Below are 15,924 nucleotides of genomic sequence, written 5' to 3'. Positions count from 1 at the left end.
ATCTGATTAGAAATGCAGGATGATGTCAAACATATGAACTCAAAGTCAAAGTTCAGTACGAGTGATTTTTGTAATTCTTTCAGCTTTGCTCTCACACCACATGATGATAAAACAGTGGGCTATATTTTACCAAGCCCACGACGTCAGGTTCCGTGGCGGTGGGGGGGTGGGCAGGGGGGGGTGGAATATTGGTCCGGCAGCGGCCTGCCACGGAGGCTGAAGCCAGGAGGACCTTGCCCGATCTTCCCGCCGACAGCGAGGCTCCGTGGTGGCCCCCCTGCTGCTGAGCGACAGGACCTGAATTTCATTCTTAAAATCAATAAAATGAATACATTTAAATAAACTTACCTTCCATCTTCTGGGCCCACCGCGATCCTTAGTGCAGCAGCCGTCACTCCCGCGCCTTCAATTCCCTGTCTGGGGAAAGCCGGCGTGACACTGGTGGGGAGAGGGGAGGAGTTAAGATTTCCGGTGCGGGGGAGGGGATGGGGTCAAATAAATGTAATGGGTATAAGGGATGGTGGGAAGGGGTGAACTTTAAACTTTGTGCAATCTGTTGGTGGGGGGGAGGGGGGTCACATTTAAAAGATAAGTGTTTTTGGGCGGCATAGTTACATAGTTAATGTAATTGATATTGGGGTGGGAAACGGGCGTTAGAAATTTATTTGAGAACTTTTGGGGGCTGTATCTTTAAAAAACCTAAATATGGCGGCAGGGCTGGCTGCCCTTTAAAAAAGGCACCTGCGCCTACGTACAGGCAGCTGAGGCCATTGCCAGCATCGGACAGCCCGCCCCTTCCAAGTGAATGGGGTGGCGGGGGGGGGTGGGGGGAGGTGGTGAGGGGGGAAGCGGGCCTCTCTGGCTATTTAAATCAGCTGCTGCGTAGGAGATTGCTGTTTGGCGTGCGGGCTGCCACTTTTTGAGCTTGCCGCCGAAGTTGGCGGCAGGCTTTTAAAATCCAGCCTAGTGTGTCCATTCTCTACCTTTACAAGCTTGAAGATAAGTTCCAGATTGTCAGTGAGAAATGTTCAAATATTAAAATGGCTAAATGCAATTTTTGTTGAAAACTAGATTTCAAAGTTAAAACTGCCATCAGAGCAATGACTGCATTGTATCAAGTTACTTGATGCCCCTCAACCTCATGTATGTCTCCTCCTCCCTCCCACACACAAAGAAAGGAAAACAATATAAATTGTCTATCATAATTTTACCACTAAGAGGAGGACAGTTATTTGGTTGAGTGAGAGTGATGAAAGCCTGTTCAGATTTATTGCCTGTTGAACAGATTTTGTTTGCTTAGTTTTTTTATTGATAGTAATGCCTCACAAGTAATAATACAGGTTGGAAACCCCACCCTTCGTAGATCTGTTCAGAACACAGTTATCTAAATAATAAATAAGTAACAATATATTTGTCTCACCTCGTGTCATTTGATGTTTGACACTGCTCCTATCCCTTTTACTTAGCTATCAAAATATGACAGTTCCTGTGCTTGCTAGGGTTAAAATATTGAAAATCATGTCTACATGGTGCTTATACCATTTCTTAGTGTTTCTCACTGGGACTTGAAGTAGTAAACTTGGAATTTGTGAACGCTTTCATAGTATGATGGCTACTGCTAGATGAATGAAAATAATTTCATTTTAAATATTTTCCAGTTTTATATGTTTTTATCACCGATTCAATTTATATTGCAAAATAAGCAGTGCATGAAAACTCTCCACTGGTTGTAGTCATACCTGGCAGAAAGGAAGATGGTTGTGGTTGTTGGAGGTCAATCATCTGAGCTCCAGGACATCACTGCAGGAGTTCCTCAGGGTAGTGTCCTAGGCCCAACCATGTTCAGCTGCTTCACCAATGACCTTCCTTCAATCATAAGATCAGATGTGGGGGATGTTCGCTGATGATTGCACAATGTTCAGCACCATTTGCGACTCCTCAGATACTGAAGCAGTCCGTGTAGAAATGCAGCAAGACCTGGACAATATCCAGGCTTGGGCTGATAAGTGGCAAGTATCATTCGGGCCACACAAGTGCCAGGCAATGACCATCTCCAACAAACAAGAATCTAACCATCCCCCCTTGACATTCAGTGGCATTACGATAGTTGAATCCTCCACTATCAACATACTGGGGGTTACCATTGAAAAGAAAGTGAACTGGAGTAGCCATATAAATACCGTGGCTACAAGAACAGGTCAGAGGCTAGGAATTCTGTGGCAAGTAACTCACCTCCTGACTCCCCAAAGCCTTTCCACCATCTACAAGGCACAAGTCAGGAGAGTGATGGAATACTCTCCACTTGCCTGGATGGGTGCAGCTCCAACAACACTCAAGAAGCTCGACACCATCCAGGACAAAGCAGCCCGTTTGATTGACACCCCATCCACAAACATTCAGTCCCTCCACCACCAACGCATAGTGGCAGCCGTGTGTACCATCTACAGGATGCATTGCAGCAATGCACCAAGGCTCTTTAGACAGCACCTTCCAAACCTGTGCTCTTCCACCTAGAAGGACAAGGGCAGAAAATGCATGGGAATACCACCACCTGCAAGTTCCCCTCCAAGTCACACACCATCCTGACTTGGAACTATATCGCCATTCCTTCCCTGTCGCTGGGTCAAAATCCTGGAACTCCCTTCCTAACAGCACTGTGTGTGTACCTACCCCACATGGACTGCAGCGGTTCAAGAAGGCAGCTCCCCACCACCTTCTCAAGGGCACTTAGGGATGGGCAATAAATGCTGGCCTAGCCAGCGATGTCCACATCCCATGAATGAATAAAAAAAGACATGAAATTCTGTTGAATATAAAGAGATGTTGCAACTCTAGACCAACTTAAAACACATTCCAAGCAGAAATTGGGATTGCTCACAATGTCAGCAACAAAAGTTGTAAACAATTAAACCTAATTTAAACAGGATATTTAACACAGCCCTCTTGACTACAATTTAAAACACTTGAAAATAGCACAAGTGAGTTTATGATTAAGTTATGATCATCTTCACTTTTATGTAACAAATTGTATGCAACTGTTCATTATTTAAAGTAAACAGTAAATATTCGGTATGAAACCTTTACGATACATTTTAGTGTTTTGAAGGATGCGAAGGACATTTATCGTGTGTCAGGGTTTTACTCATTCTTGTGTTCTTAGAGAAATAATCTTTCGACTTGAATTAAGTTTGCTACTTAACAGCTTAAATATTTCTCAGTTTCTTTTTGTTACTTCACATTCTTCCCCATACCTTTTCTTTATAGAAGAATGTTTTTTGATCTATTTCTAGATCTCTGCCAATGGAGTTTTTAAGCCAGCCACAAGAATGTGGGAAAGATGTGGGTGGCTGCACTGATTCCCCATCTGCCTACCCACCGATAGCCTGGCTGAGATTGAAAGCAAAACCAAGTTGTATATTTCCATAGCGCAAGGTATCTTGAGCCTAAATATTGATACTAGGGCAATCTGATATTTAAATCTACTAGAATTAGAGAAATCTCTCTACACAGAATTTGCCTTTGCTGGAACTGGTGTTAGCACACTGATATGTACTTACCTTATTTGCTTTTTAATTATTTTCACCTTGTTTTTTCACATTTTTAACATGGCTTCCTGAATGACTGCCTGCATATGTAGATTGTGCTCATATGTAAAGTCATTTTAAACTTTTTGAATAGCATCCGCTGCTCCTGGAATTAAATCCGAATACCAATTAAATCTGTGAGTTGGACGTCATTTACAGCAAGTATTTGGCATGATATTCAAGTCTTCACTATTTTACTGTATTGCATTTTAGTCAAAAATGCTTAAAGCTTTTAATTGGACTAAACCTGAAATTCAGTTACGTTCAAAGAACTGTCAAGATTTCATACACACCTCTTCTTTCAACCGAACCGTACCATATGGTACAAATCTGCTTTTTGTTCCTAAACCCTTTGAGGACTGCGGTAGCATTTGTGTACCATATCCAGAATTAATAGCGATTTTTTTTTTAATTTTCTTTGAAGTCTTGAAAGACAGACCTGTTTCATGAGTCTCTGTTAATATCGCTGGATTCTATAAAATTCAGCTCAATGCCTGAGGAACTTTACTCTTTAAATTCACATAAATTAAAATGTACTTCACCTGCAGTGGGTTCGAATACTGTCATTTTACCTCTGGGTATCATGTTTGACTCCAACCCAGACCTATTGGATCAAACTCTCCTCTTTCACTGAGAGTCTTAAGTATAATGAGTTGAGGCAGTCTTCATCGAACTCTTGCACACTAGTCTACAGTACAATTTTGGCCATTGTTTGGTATTAATTACCAATCTTGAAGGACATCTTTCTGAATGTCACATTGGAGTAATACGCAGAGTGTTTCACTGTGCTTGCAGCTAAAAAATTGTGGGGAAAAGAAGAGGAACTTTATAGTGAACCCTGGAAGTCTTAATACTGACACTGACTCCAAAAACGCAAAGTACACCTTTGTAGAACGCTGATATCTCTAATATTGAAAATGAGTCTTGAAACAAATCCATGTGGCAAATCTTTAGATTAATGTTGAAACAAACAAAATGTAAGTTGAGTTTTCTGTCACAGAATCTGCACTTCAGTTTGTAAGACATGTGCATGCTGTCCCTCAGTTTTGGGAGGCACTGTTGCCTGTTCCCTCAACTTTTTACAATACAAATCAGCGAATGCCCTGCAGGCACCAAACCGATACTTTCATTACAGAGCCTGAGCAAAATAGGCTGTTGCTGAAGCAAAGAATTCTATGATGGCAGAGTGCTTTAATCCATATAACTTCTGTTAAGTCTGCAGTTTGGATTTCCTGGAGGATAGGTCTACGGTCTTTAAATGTATCTGCTTTGTTGTGAAGAAGAGGGACAAATTATACTCAGGCTGCTCGATGAACTTTTTTTTTCTTCTTTGGCCTCCTTGTCTCGAGAGACAATGGGTAAGTGCCTGGAGGTGGTCAGTGGTTTGTGAAGCAGTGCCTGGAGTGGCGATAAAGGCCAATTCTAGAGTGACAGACTCTTCCACAGGTGCTGCAGATATAATTGGTTGTCGGGGCTGTTACACAGTTGGCTCTCTCCTTGCGCTTCTGTCTTTTTTCCTGCCAACTGCTAAGTCTCTTCCACTCGCCACGCTTTAGCCCCACCTTTATGGTTGTCCGCCAGCTCTGGCGATGAACTTTATGGTCAGTTTAATAGTGTGAAGGCATAATAGCAGATCTCTTGCGTACTCTTACAGTTGCGTTGTGTATGGCCAGAGAAGAAGTTAGCAGAATTCTGTAGTTTCAGAATGAAGTACCTGAATTTTGCTACCTGAATTTAAGTAACCCTTGTTTGATGATCTCAAGTTGTTCCTAAGGAATAACAAAAATTCTAAAAAAAAATGCTGTTATAAACTCTGATATGTTTATCATCATCTGAGATAATCTGTGTTAAGATAAACAACTCCAAGAGAGACAAATTAATTGGAAGTATATTGGGGTTGTATATTGGCAGTTGCAGTTTAATAGGCATTTACACTTCAAAATGCCAGTAATTTGAAAGTTAACAAGGCTTTGGAGCAGAAGATTCATATCGAGTTAATGTGTCTTTCTGACATGAATCTTCAAATTGCCCCAAGAATAAAGGCTCAAGACATGCATCAAGAGGAGTGGGGAGGGGGAGTAGATAACTTAAGGCTCTAATAAGCATGAATTAATTTTGGTTAGTGGTCTGTGTAACCTTTTGAGGAGGGAAGGATGAGGTTAATTGCATCCAGTTTCAATTGTCCAGACCCAGACTGAATGCAGTTTCTACAGGCCAGATTGAGATTTTAATGAGAGTTAGCTGGAGGGTGACAATTCAGCAGAAAGAACAGACACTAGAAGGCTTGTATGTTTCTACAGACTACATTTGAAGTTGTCCACTACCTCCTTTATCAATCTATACCCAGATACTATCTGATCATATTCAGTTCCATTTAACTTATTGCTCTTGTCCTTCTGTTCAGAAATTCTGCATGTAAATCAAAGAATAGTTCTGTTTGGTCTGGACAAGATTGGAGGACTACTGACTCCATTTTCAGGATGGATTTAGCCAATTCTTAGGACATCTTTCTTACAGATAACAGAAACTTTTATTGTGGATTACATTTGACAAATGATTTTTCTATTTTATTCGTCCAGCTAAATAAGTTCTGGGAAAATATAGCACTCTGAGAGTCCATAGACAGATTAAATGAGCAGGTTAAGCTTTATTGCATGGAGTCAAATATGGGAAATGCAAAGTCATCCACTTTGAACCCAAGAAAGACAAATCAGAGTATTTTCTAAACAGTGAGAAACTAAGGACTGTGGCAGAGTCTGTGGAACAAATTACAAAAGCTGGTAAACAGGTATAATAGCAACAAAAAAGGCTAATGGAATGTTGATCTTTATTTTAAGGGGGCTGATGTATGAAGGGAGGAAGTTAGGCTTCAGTTTTATAGAGCCTTGGTCAGTTCTGGGCACTGCCCCTCAGGAAGTATATATTGGTCATGGAGGGGGTGCAGCACATATTCACCAGAATTATATCAGGGCTTAAAGTGTTATGTTAGGAAGACTTCGGTTGTATTCTCTTGAGTGTAGAAGATTGAAGGGTGATCTAAGCAAGGTATTTAAAATGATAAAAGGATTCAGAAACATAGATACAGAGAAACTACTTATTTTGGAAGGGAAATCTAGAACAAAGGGGCATATTGTTAAAATTGGAGTTAGGCCATTCAGGAGTGAAATCAGAATGCACTTCTTCACAAAAAGGCTGGTTCAAATCTGAAAGTCTGTTCCTCAAAAGTCTGTGGATGGTGAGTCAATTGAAACGTTCAACACAAATCAAAAGATTTAACTCAGGTAACAGTATCAAGCAGTATGGAGCAAAGGTGGGTAATTGGAATTGAGGTTTAGATCCGCCATGAGATAACTGAAATGGTGGAACAGACACGAGGGCTGAATAGCCTAATACTTTTCATAATTTCCACCTACTACATTTTTCAACATTTCCTTTTATTATCAATTCTGAATAACTTTTGTTATTGGTGAGTGATTCTATAAAAATGTATAGTTCTATTTGTGAGGACTTTCAACAGCACACCCAGTGGAGGAGCAGGGAATCACTGATAGCAACTTCTGGATTTCCACATTCAATTGCGCATGTGCAGAGGCCAGAGGTTGCTATCAGTTTCACGGCTGTAATGACGACGAATGCTGACAGTTTCACGATCATCACAACTGCAAAATCCAGGCTATGTGGTCCTTGTGCAAAACTTCACACTTGTGAGATATTTGGTGATAGAGGCCAGTTTGCAAGATTTGAGCCCATATCATTATCCAGCAATTTTAATGAACAGACTGCCACATGGGCCATGAATTGGGCAGCTGTCCACCACACCTGAGATCCCATTATGGGAAGCTCTGTACTGACAGCATTAATCCGTAAAATTTACTCTAATAACGTCTGTCAGAATGTCTGTCTTCCTTTACAATCCTGTTGCTTTATTGCAATAACTATATGACGATGGAACTTTCTTCTGTTGCAGACATCTGGTTTACTGCATCTGGGACCTGCTGTTGGAGTTCCTGATCCCAGAAGCTTCCACCGAGGAATTCCAAAAGTCTTTGCTTGCCTGTGCTTCTGGCAGTTCTGAAAAAATACTGGGCTGAGGTAAATGCCTTCTCTGTAGAATTTTCTCATTGGCATTTTCTTCTGTGGAGATGTGACATTGATTCATTGCATCCACCTGGGAATATACACCTTCATGACAGTCGAAGATGGAATGTCTTCAGTCCTCTCGTATGAGAAAGCATCCATGATTATGACTGCTAGTTTAGCCAATCACACCACTTCCAACTATTGTAGCAGTCTTGTGATTCAGAAAGGATATCCAATGATTCTGCTTATCTGCAATGTCACAGTAGGTGGTTAAAAGAAGGCGGGCCTGACTTGTAATCCAAAGTTTTTTCCATTGTATAATAAATTCTATCCATCCTTCCTTCAAATTTTCCTCAGGTAACACATCTTCAGTTTAAAGCCTATTAAATACTGAAAATAAATGGTCTTTTCTCTGGAATTGTAGAATTTTATTTATTTGTATAAGTTGTAAAAAATTCATAAATTAACCTGTAGCCTTTTCTCTCTCGAACAGCAAAGAACCAGTCGCCAGACTGAATACAAAGGAAATTAGTCACAAAATCATCACTTGGACATCACTACCAGAGATCAGATGAAACTTAAGTATGAACAACATCTTTTAGTGCTACAATGTGCAGAAAAACATCAAGCCTGAATTGTGTACATTTCAACTTCAGTTACAACATAAACTGACAGAACGTGATAATGGACTATTTATTAAAAGTGTGTAATGCGTGTTCAGACATCATCTTGCACTGCCTTGAGCTTTGTTCATCAGATATGATCTGAATCTGTTATCAGAAGGTGCACTGGCTGTCTTAAGTGGAGAGGAGATGCTTTTGAGCAGATGTGGAAAGAAAATCAAAATGATTAGAATGTTTAATATTGCAGTAAAATGAAAACCAGCACTTCTCTAAAAAGTGAGTTTTAAGTGGCTCTGGATTCACTCAATTCTTTAAAAGCCAATACTTCTGATGTCGGTTTCTATAGCAAGCTTCTAAACCATTCCACCCAACAATTCATCCAGATTAATAACTTAGCTGCTTTTATTATGGTTGTGCTGACCAGGTCTATCTCCACAACTGCACTAATTAAACAATATTTATTCAAACATTCCAAAAATAAAGATACAAGCACTGATTAGCACAATGTGAGCTTACTGCTTAGTACTTTTTGAGTACCAAGGCCAGGAAATTCCTCAAGACTGTTCCAGCTCTTCTCGCATGTGAATTCTACAAAAGTGCGGTTGAAATTTTGTTTACGCTGTTAAACGGAGCATCCACTACACTTTCAGCAGAGTAACACCGATGGAAAGGGAACAGCTCTGATGAATTCCCTGGCCAAGGAACTGAAGAAATAAAGCTGCATTCCACCTTTATTATAATAACATGGTGCCTGAGAGCTGTGAAGTTTGGTTGTGAATTTGCCATAATCTGGCCTTAGATGTAACAGAAGGTATCAAAATTAAGTTCCAATTTCTTTTCTCCAAGAGATGGTTGTAACAAGAACTTTATTTACCAAAGACCTATTTAATCGCTACATATTTTCTTTTCTAATTTGTTGAACCTGAGCATTTTTCACATTTGAAGTTTAAATGTAGAGGCTGCAATACAAGATGTACTGTTTTGCAATTTTGATGAGATGTGTGTTTGATATTGTTCAGGGTGTAGCTTCTAAAAGTATTAAAGGATTTTTCATTGTCCATCACAATAATAGTTTGGACGAAGGTTTATCAGCTATAGTATACAATTTATAAAGTTATGTTGTGGTTTTTCTCATTGCACCACAATTGGGATTCACTAACTAATGGGATATGTTTCATGTTTGGATGGAACAGGCTGGATGGACTAGTTGATCTTTATTTGTCCCTCTTTTTCATTTGTTCATATGTCTATCCACTGTTACAGTAAAAACTATTGTCTGTTACTTATTTCATTTATTAGTTATTTAAAAATAAGTGAATAACTTTGAAGTTGGCAGAAAAGCACCCTAAATAAAGAGGAATGCTATACAGATTCTGCATTTGATTTTAAAAGTAGCCTTTGTAGCCCAACAAATAGAACTGTGTTCTCTTACACACAAAGATCAAAATGGTGAACATCATCAAAGCACAAAAATAATGTCAAGCCATTGTCTATTCTTTGTTATTCATTCCCTTTTATCAGGTCATTTTCTTTGTTGCTGAGCGTACCATTTGCTTTAGGAATAGAACAGGCTTCAAAAATGCTTTTCTGTTTTGTATATTAAGTCGCTGTCAGACTAACCAAACTGGTATAGAACAGAATTACTATCTTCAGCAAGCTCTGTATCAGGGTCCCAAGGTACTTGTATCAAAAAAAGTGAGTTTCATGATTATGCAGAAAAGCGATCTCCAAATTCTGGAAAATTCAAAGAATTCCCCACCCTGTCCTCCACCACCCATATAAAAAATATCCAGACCCTTCCTTCCCCCATACACATTGAAACCCAAACACAAAAACTGACTCCCATATACAAAAATCCATGCCCTCATGTACAGGAAATTCCAGCTGATTCCCTCTTCCCAATATTCTCACTCACTCTTATTCCTTGTCCTAAGTCCGATCTTTTTCAGCCCTTCCCCTGCCCCGAGCTTGAAGACTGGGAGGCTTCAGCCGCAGCTCTGTAAATTACTTCACTGAGCAGCTTTTTCTAGGCCACCAAGCCTGAGGGGTTTATGTGGTTGCCTTTCCTCATATATTAAGTGCACAAAGCTGGTTTCAACAACAGTAAGTTTCATCTATCAGTGAAGCTAACTGTAATTGAATTGACTTTGCATCCTTAATATGAGAAAAGGCAGAAACCAGATGAAATTAGTTCATGGGCAGGATTTGGACCAAATAATATATTTAATTGCATGTTGTTCCATTCCCCCATCACTTTCTTTATTGTTTGGAATGAATGGTAAATTCCAAGGTGCATTTGAGGTTTGAAACATTGAAGCTCACAGCTTAAGGGTTCAAAATGTTGTATGGTTTTTCTGAGAAAAGAATAAGTTGTACAGAAATGGATTCATGCTTAAAGAGCAGCAAATTAGTTCAAATGTCATGTTAGATAAAAATACAGTTTTATGTTCTGATGATGCTGTGGTGTGTTGCAGTTGATGAGAAGCTCATGTACTTTATAGTTCGTCCCATTGGCACTTTTCCGGTTGAACATAATGGAAATCCATACTGGCAGACATAGAGTGATATTTTAAGCATTTCTGTTTCACCAAAGTGACACATCAGTTAGGCGCCACTGTTATCCGTCGGGTAACCATGGATCTGATGTATGTTTGCATAAATACTCACTGCATGTTCAAATGTAACTGTTATTTGTTGTTTAAGTGTTCAGTGAGAGTTTCCAGTTATAAAACTCAACCCTGCTGCTTCTAAGAATTGTGAACTTGCCAAACATAAAACATTGTCTTCTTAATGTTAAAATAATGTGCTCCGTTTTAAATGCTTCTGCTTGGTGGGAAACAGGTGGCAGCAGGCTGGTTGCCCATTTTACACCCTGTCCATTGAAGTCTATGTGAAGGAAAATGTTAAACAGGTGATCAACCCACTGCTGCCCATTTCCCAGCCAGTGGGAACAGTTAAAATCGATCCCAATGTTTCCGCTCAATATCTGTATTTAACAGTACTTTCATGATTTACACACCTGATCGTCTGCGGAGGTATGTATGGTGAATTATACAGTAGATTTTGTAAAGTAATTATAGTTTATGATGTATATTGTGCATTAAAGTTCTATAGAAGAAAACTTTGAAGATGAATGTGAATACAAGATTCTGTAATCCTTATTTCCTCAACATTTATCTGATCATATCACTTTGTGAGCACCACCGCAAACAGGGTTTTAGGGCCATGCAATTGCCCAATTTTGTCACTTTTTCATGCTTCAAGGCTTCTTCCAAAAGATGGATTCTGTTAAAGGCCAGTTAGCTTCTTCATTATGAATCATAAATTCTAGAGGTTTTGACAGGTGTCAGCTGATAAGAAAATAGTTGCAAATTATCATGTGGAGCATCAGAGGTTTTGAATTTTGTTCCAAATCTTGCATGGCAATCTGATAAGATGATATTCAACGTTAGGTTAGTACTTCAGATGATGTGAGAAGAATACGCTACAAAGCAACATATTTCTATCTTAGTTCAAAGCATTCTGACTTAGTTTCAGGCAGTATGTTTAATGTCTGATTTTGAAAGTCCAAAAATATGAACCAAAATTGGGTGTGTTCAGGCCTTTCCTATCTTTGGATGGTTGAGAGATGGATCTTTTGTCTTTTTACCCCATAAACAGCTGTTAAGGCTAGCTGTGTTATGAGCCCCTTATAGAATAATGGGATAGCTACTTTCCATCCTTGTTTCTTCCATCATAAAGGTGCTTTTCTTTCACTTATGTTCTTATCTGTTCTTTTTTCCACAAATGATAAAATAAATTCAACTTTAAAACAGGGTCTTTCTTTCCAGTTGACAACTGATAGATTGTATTTGCAAAGTCATATCTCAAGCAGACTTGGAACATGTACTGATAGTCGACACAGTCGAATGTTTTCTCAGCATTACATAATGGCAACATTGAAAACCACATCAACATAGGTGGTGTGATGAATAATATACAAAAATCTCTTAAAGTTGTTCACAATTGGCAGCTAAATTCCTAACGTTTAGCCTTATAGGGGAGACTGGCTTAGGGTATCATGGGATACTTGGCACAACTTGGGTCCCTGAAACTTGAGAAAGGCTTCCCTGTTAGACACTGGAAATCACATGAATAACCTAATCAAGAGGTAGACGAGATTAGGGGGGGAGGCACACAAATGACATGAATAACCTAATCAAGAGTTTGATGAGGTGAATAATATGATCAAGAAGTTGACTTATCAAGAACGGCTAAACAGGTTAGGCCTTTATTCATTAGAGTTTAGAAGAATGAGGGGTAACCTTATTGAAATGTACAAGATTCTGAGGGGGCTTGACAGGGTAGATGTTGAGAAGATGTTTCCATTAGTGGGGGAGTCTCGAACTAGGGGACATAGTTACAGAATAAGGGGACACTCATTTAAAACTGAGATGTGAAGGAATTTCTTCTCTCAGGGTAGTGAATGTCTGGAATTCTCTACCCCAGAGAGTTGTGGAGGCTAGATCATTGAAAGTATTTAAAGAGGAGGTAGATAGATTTTTGAAATATCGGGGAGTTGAGAGCCATGAGGAGCTGGCATGAAAGAGGATTTGAGATGTGGGGCAGATCAGCCATGATCTTATTGAATGGCAGGGCAGGTCTGAGGGGCTGAATGGCCGCTACTGCTGCTATTTCTTATGTTCTTCAGGCAGGATGAGATTAGGGAAGATAGTAAGATAGCAGATGATGTAATTAAATAAACAGCTTGTCAGGTAAATCTCCTGTAACTGTATAAAATTACTGCTCAAACATTGTACTAGTAGAATCCCTACAATCATTTGTGAGAGTAGGACTTCTGCTTGTATGCAAGTAAATAAAGATCGCTCATTTGAACAAGACATCCGACTCTTGAGGTGTTTTTGGGTACTGGGGCAAGTCCTTACCATTACAGCCTGATGTGTTTTGCATTAGTATGAAGCTATTTTCTACGTATTCTTTAATGCCTTCTTATTCATGTAATGATTGTTTAGTTATATATTTGTATTCATCTCATTTCCCTGAACAACACTATCTCCTGTCTTGATCGACTACAGCAGTTGCTTGTCTGGATTCATCACAATATTATCCTCTGTATACCAATTTAAAGGTAAAAGTTTTAGTGCAAATTGGATGAGGTTTGACATTTATTCAGCCTTTTTTCCTATGCAACTTTACATGTACAAATTAATTTCATGTACATCAAAGGTATAACGAGGCATGAGGGGGGAAGCATTTTATACACACAGAAAAAATGGAAAACACATTTCTGTAATGTAATATACCTTTTAATGTCCCCCAAAGGAAGCAAGAAAATAGGAGAATCCTGGCTCGACAGACACTATGAAAGCCAACTCTTATGCAGTTTGCATCTGAACACAGGATTACAGTAGTGTAGTGGCAGTGTTACTGGATGAATAATCCAGATGCATGGTCTAATCTGTGAATGTGAGTTTGAATCCCATCATGGTAATCTGAGAATTTGAAATCAGTTTAAAAATCTGGAGATAAAAGAAAAGTGACCATGAAGCCCCCAAAAGTTATAGAGGCTTAGGCCAATCTCAAAACTGAGATTGATAGATATTTGTTTGGTGAGGGTATTAAGGCATATAGGACCAAGCGGGTAGATGGAATTAAGATACAGATCAGCCATGATCCAATTGAATAGTAGAACAGGTCCCACATCAACGTGGTTGACTCTTAACTGCCTTCTGAAGTATCAAACAACTACCAGTGATTCAAGATGGTAACCCACCACCACCTCAGGGCAAAGAGCAATAAATACGAGTGACGCCCACATTCCAAGAATGGAAAACAAAACCCAGCATATAAATTCTGCATTAATTAGTGGAGAAAAACCATGCTCATGATATTTGTTGCACAATTAGATGATTACATCTGGTTTTACACAGTGCAAGCGTAAAATATCGCGAACGAGGAATTTGGAATGTTTATTACCATATGCTAACACTTAAGTGGATAGGCCAGGCCTTGCAGAATTTTTGACATTTAATAGCAAGGGAACTTTTTTTTTACTCAGTGACTAAGATGGAATGTAGGAATGTTAGCAGATGCTTTAGATCAGTTCTTTTCCTCTCCTTATAAACCGGACATTTTACTTCAATGAATACAGACCACAGGTGTCACTTGGATTTCATAGTTGCCAAGGGACTCCTTAGTCTGAAATTTTGTATATCTAGCAATGCCACTGACATAAACAGACTTCTTAAGCCAAGCAAACAATCCAGAAATGATTTACTTAATAAGGTCCAGTTTTCCATTTGAGATTTTAAAAAAACTTACGCTTTGCTATTTTGTTCGTCATGTCCTGGCCTGGTTTGTAAATATCTTTTGAATTGTGTCTTGTGACTGGGCTGGAAAGTGAAATGCTACAGAATGTGTGAGCTGTAATTCATGTTTAGACTTCATGACATCCTAAAGGACAAGTTTATGAACCATTAAAAAAAAAATTTAAATAGCGAAAGGTCAGCATTAATATTGATTTATAAAGCAGCAAGATATAGAGTTGTTTGACTATGCTGTCATTTAAACAGTGTAACTCTTATAAGATTGCCATTTTGTTTCCATTATGGCTAATCAAACAACAGATAAAATTTTCCGAAAGAAAGATTGCACAATAAAAGCAGTTTACCACTAATGTGAACTGGACAATCACACTACCTTTTTGGGGCAAAGCATATGGAGAAAAGTCAGGGGAATGACATCAGTGATTAGCTCTTCAGAGAGCTGGCACAGGTGCCATGGGCTGAATGCATCCTGTAAAATACATAAGGCAAATTTTCACTTTCACTGTCCAGGCAGTGATACGGTGGAATGGACTACCAACCTGTTGTTGAACCAAGCCACTCTTCATCCCATTGATTTCACTCATGTACAACTGGAAAGAATTAACTGTTCTTTCTGCTTTTCCTAATTATGAAGGAAAACAGTTTGGTTTAATAATCACACAATGGAGTGAACTTCCTCAGAGCTTGTCCTGCTTTGCTGCATTAACTTCAGCAGAAAGCCTGTTTATGCATGTAAATGGGGTTTGCGCCAAAGTTACAGGATAGTTATGGCAGGAGAAGGACTGAGGAAATTCACCCCGTAAATCATTGTCAATAGCAGTTAAATTTTCTCTGCTAGTTGATAAAGTTTGTGTGCTTTGAAACTAACAAACCCAGGGGCTTGTGTTAGTGTAGTTAATCAAAAACCTTGTTTATTTTAACTGTGCAGAAATGCAAGTTCATGTTGCATATTAATATGCCGTAAGAACTTTAATGACCTCACAAAAGTGGCTAAGCTCATTGAATGCATCTTCAAATGTCGTATCCTACCTATTGCACCACCAGCCTCAGCCATTGCTCAATTCATCACATTCACATCACTCATCTACCAACAATCTTTATCAATCAAGACTTATACCTAGTGTTTAAATGCTTCACCCCACCCTCACACTCTTAGTACTGTTGCTAGCTACAAACCCACATCTCACAATCTCACAGCTTGCACACAATGGCAGCTATTCAACCCCAACTGCCACTTCGCCTAATCAGATTGCACTACATTCAGTGACATACTTCGCTCTGTCTCTGTCAGGAGGAAATGGCACACAACCA

General features: G+C 39.2%; 1 protein-coding gene across 1 annotated transcript in view; it reads left to right on the top strand.

The window, feature by feature from the left end:
* The window catches only part of snx19b (sorting nexin 19b), a 188,514-nt gene extending 175,356 nt beyond the window's left edge, over nt 1-13,158 (top strand). The window contains exons 11-12 of the mRNA XM_068053945.1: nt 7,552-7,676; nt 8,158-13,158. Of these exons, the coding sequence (XP_067910046.1) occupies nt 7,552-7,675 (124 nt within the window). The 3' untranslated portion in view covers nt 7,676; nt 8,158-13,158. The remainder of the gene's footprint in view (nt 1-7,551; nt 7,677-8,157) is intronic.
* Nucleotides 13,159-15,924: the final 2,766 nt, after the last annotated feature.

This window comes from Heterodontus francisci, chromosome 22 (assembly GCF_036365525.1).
Source record: "Heterodontus francisci isolate sHetFra1 chromosome 22, sHetFra1.hap1, whole genome shotgun sequence".
Classification (NCBI taxonomy): Eukaryota; Metazoa; Chordata; class Chondrichthyes; order Heterodontiformes; family Heterodontidae; genus Heterodontus; species Heterodontus francisci.
The sequence above is the reverse complement of the archived record's forward strand: the minus strand, read 5'-3'. Positions and strand labels throughout refer to the sequence as shown.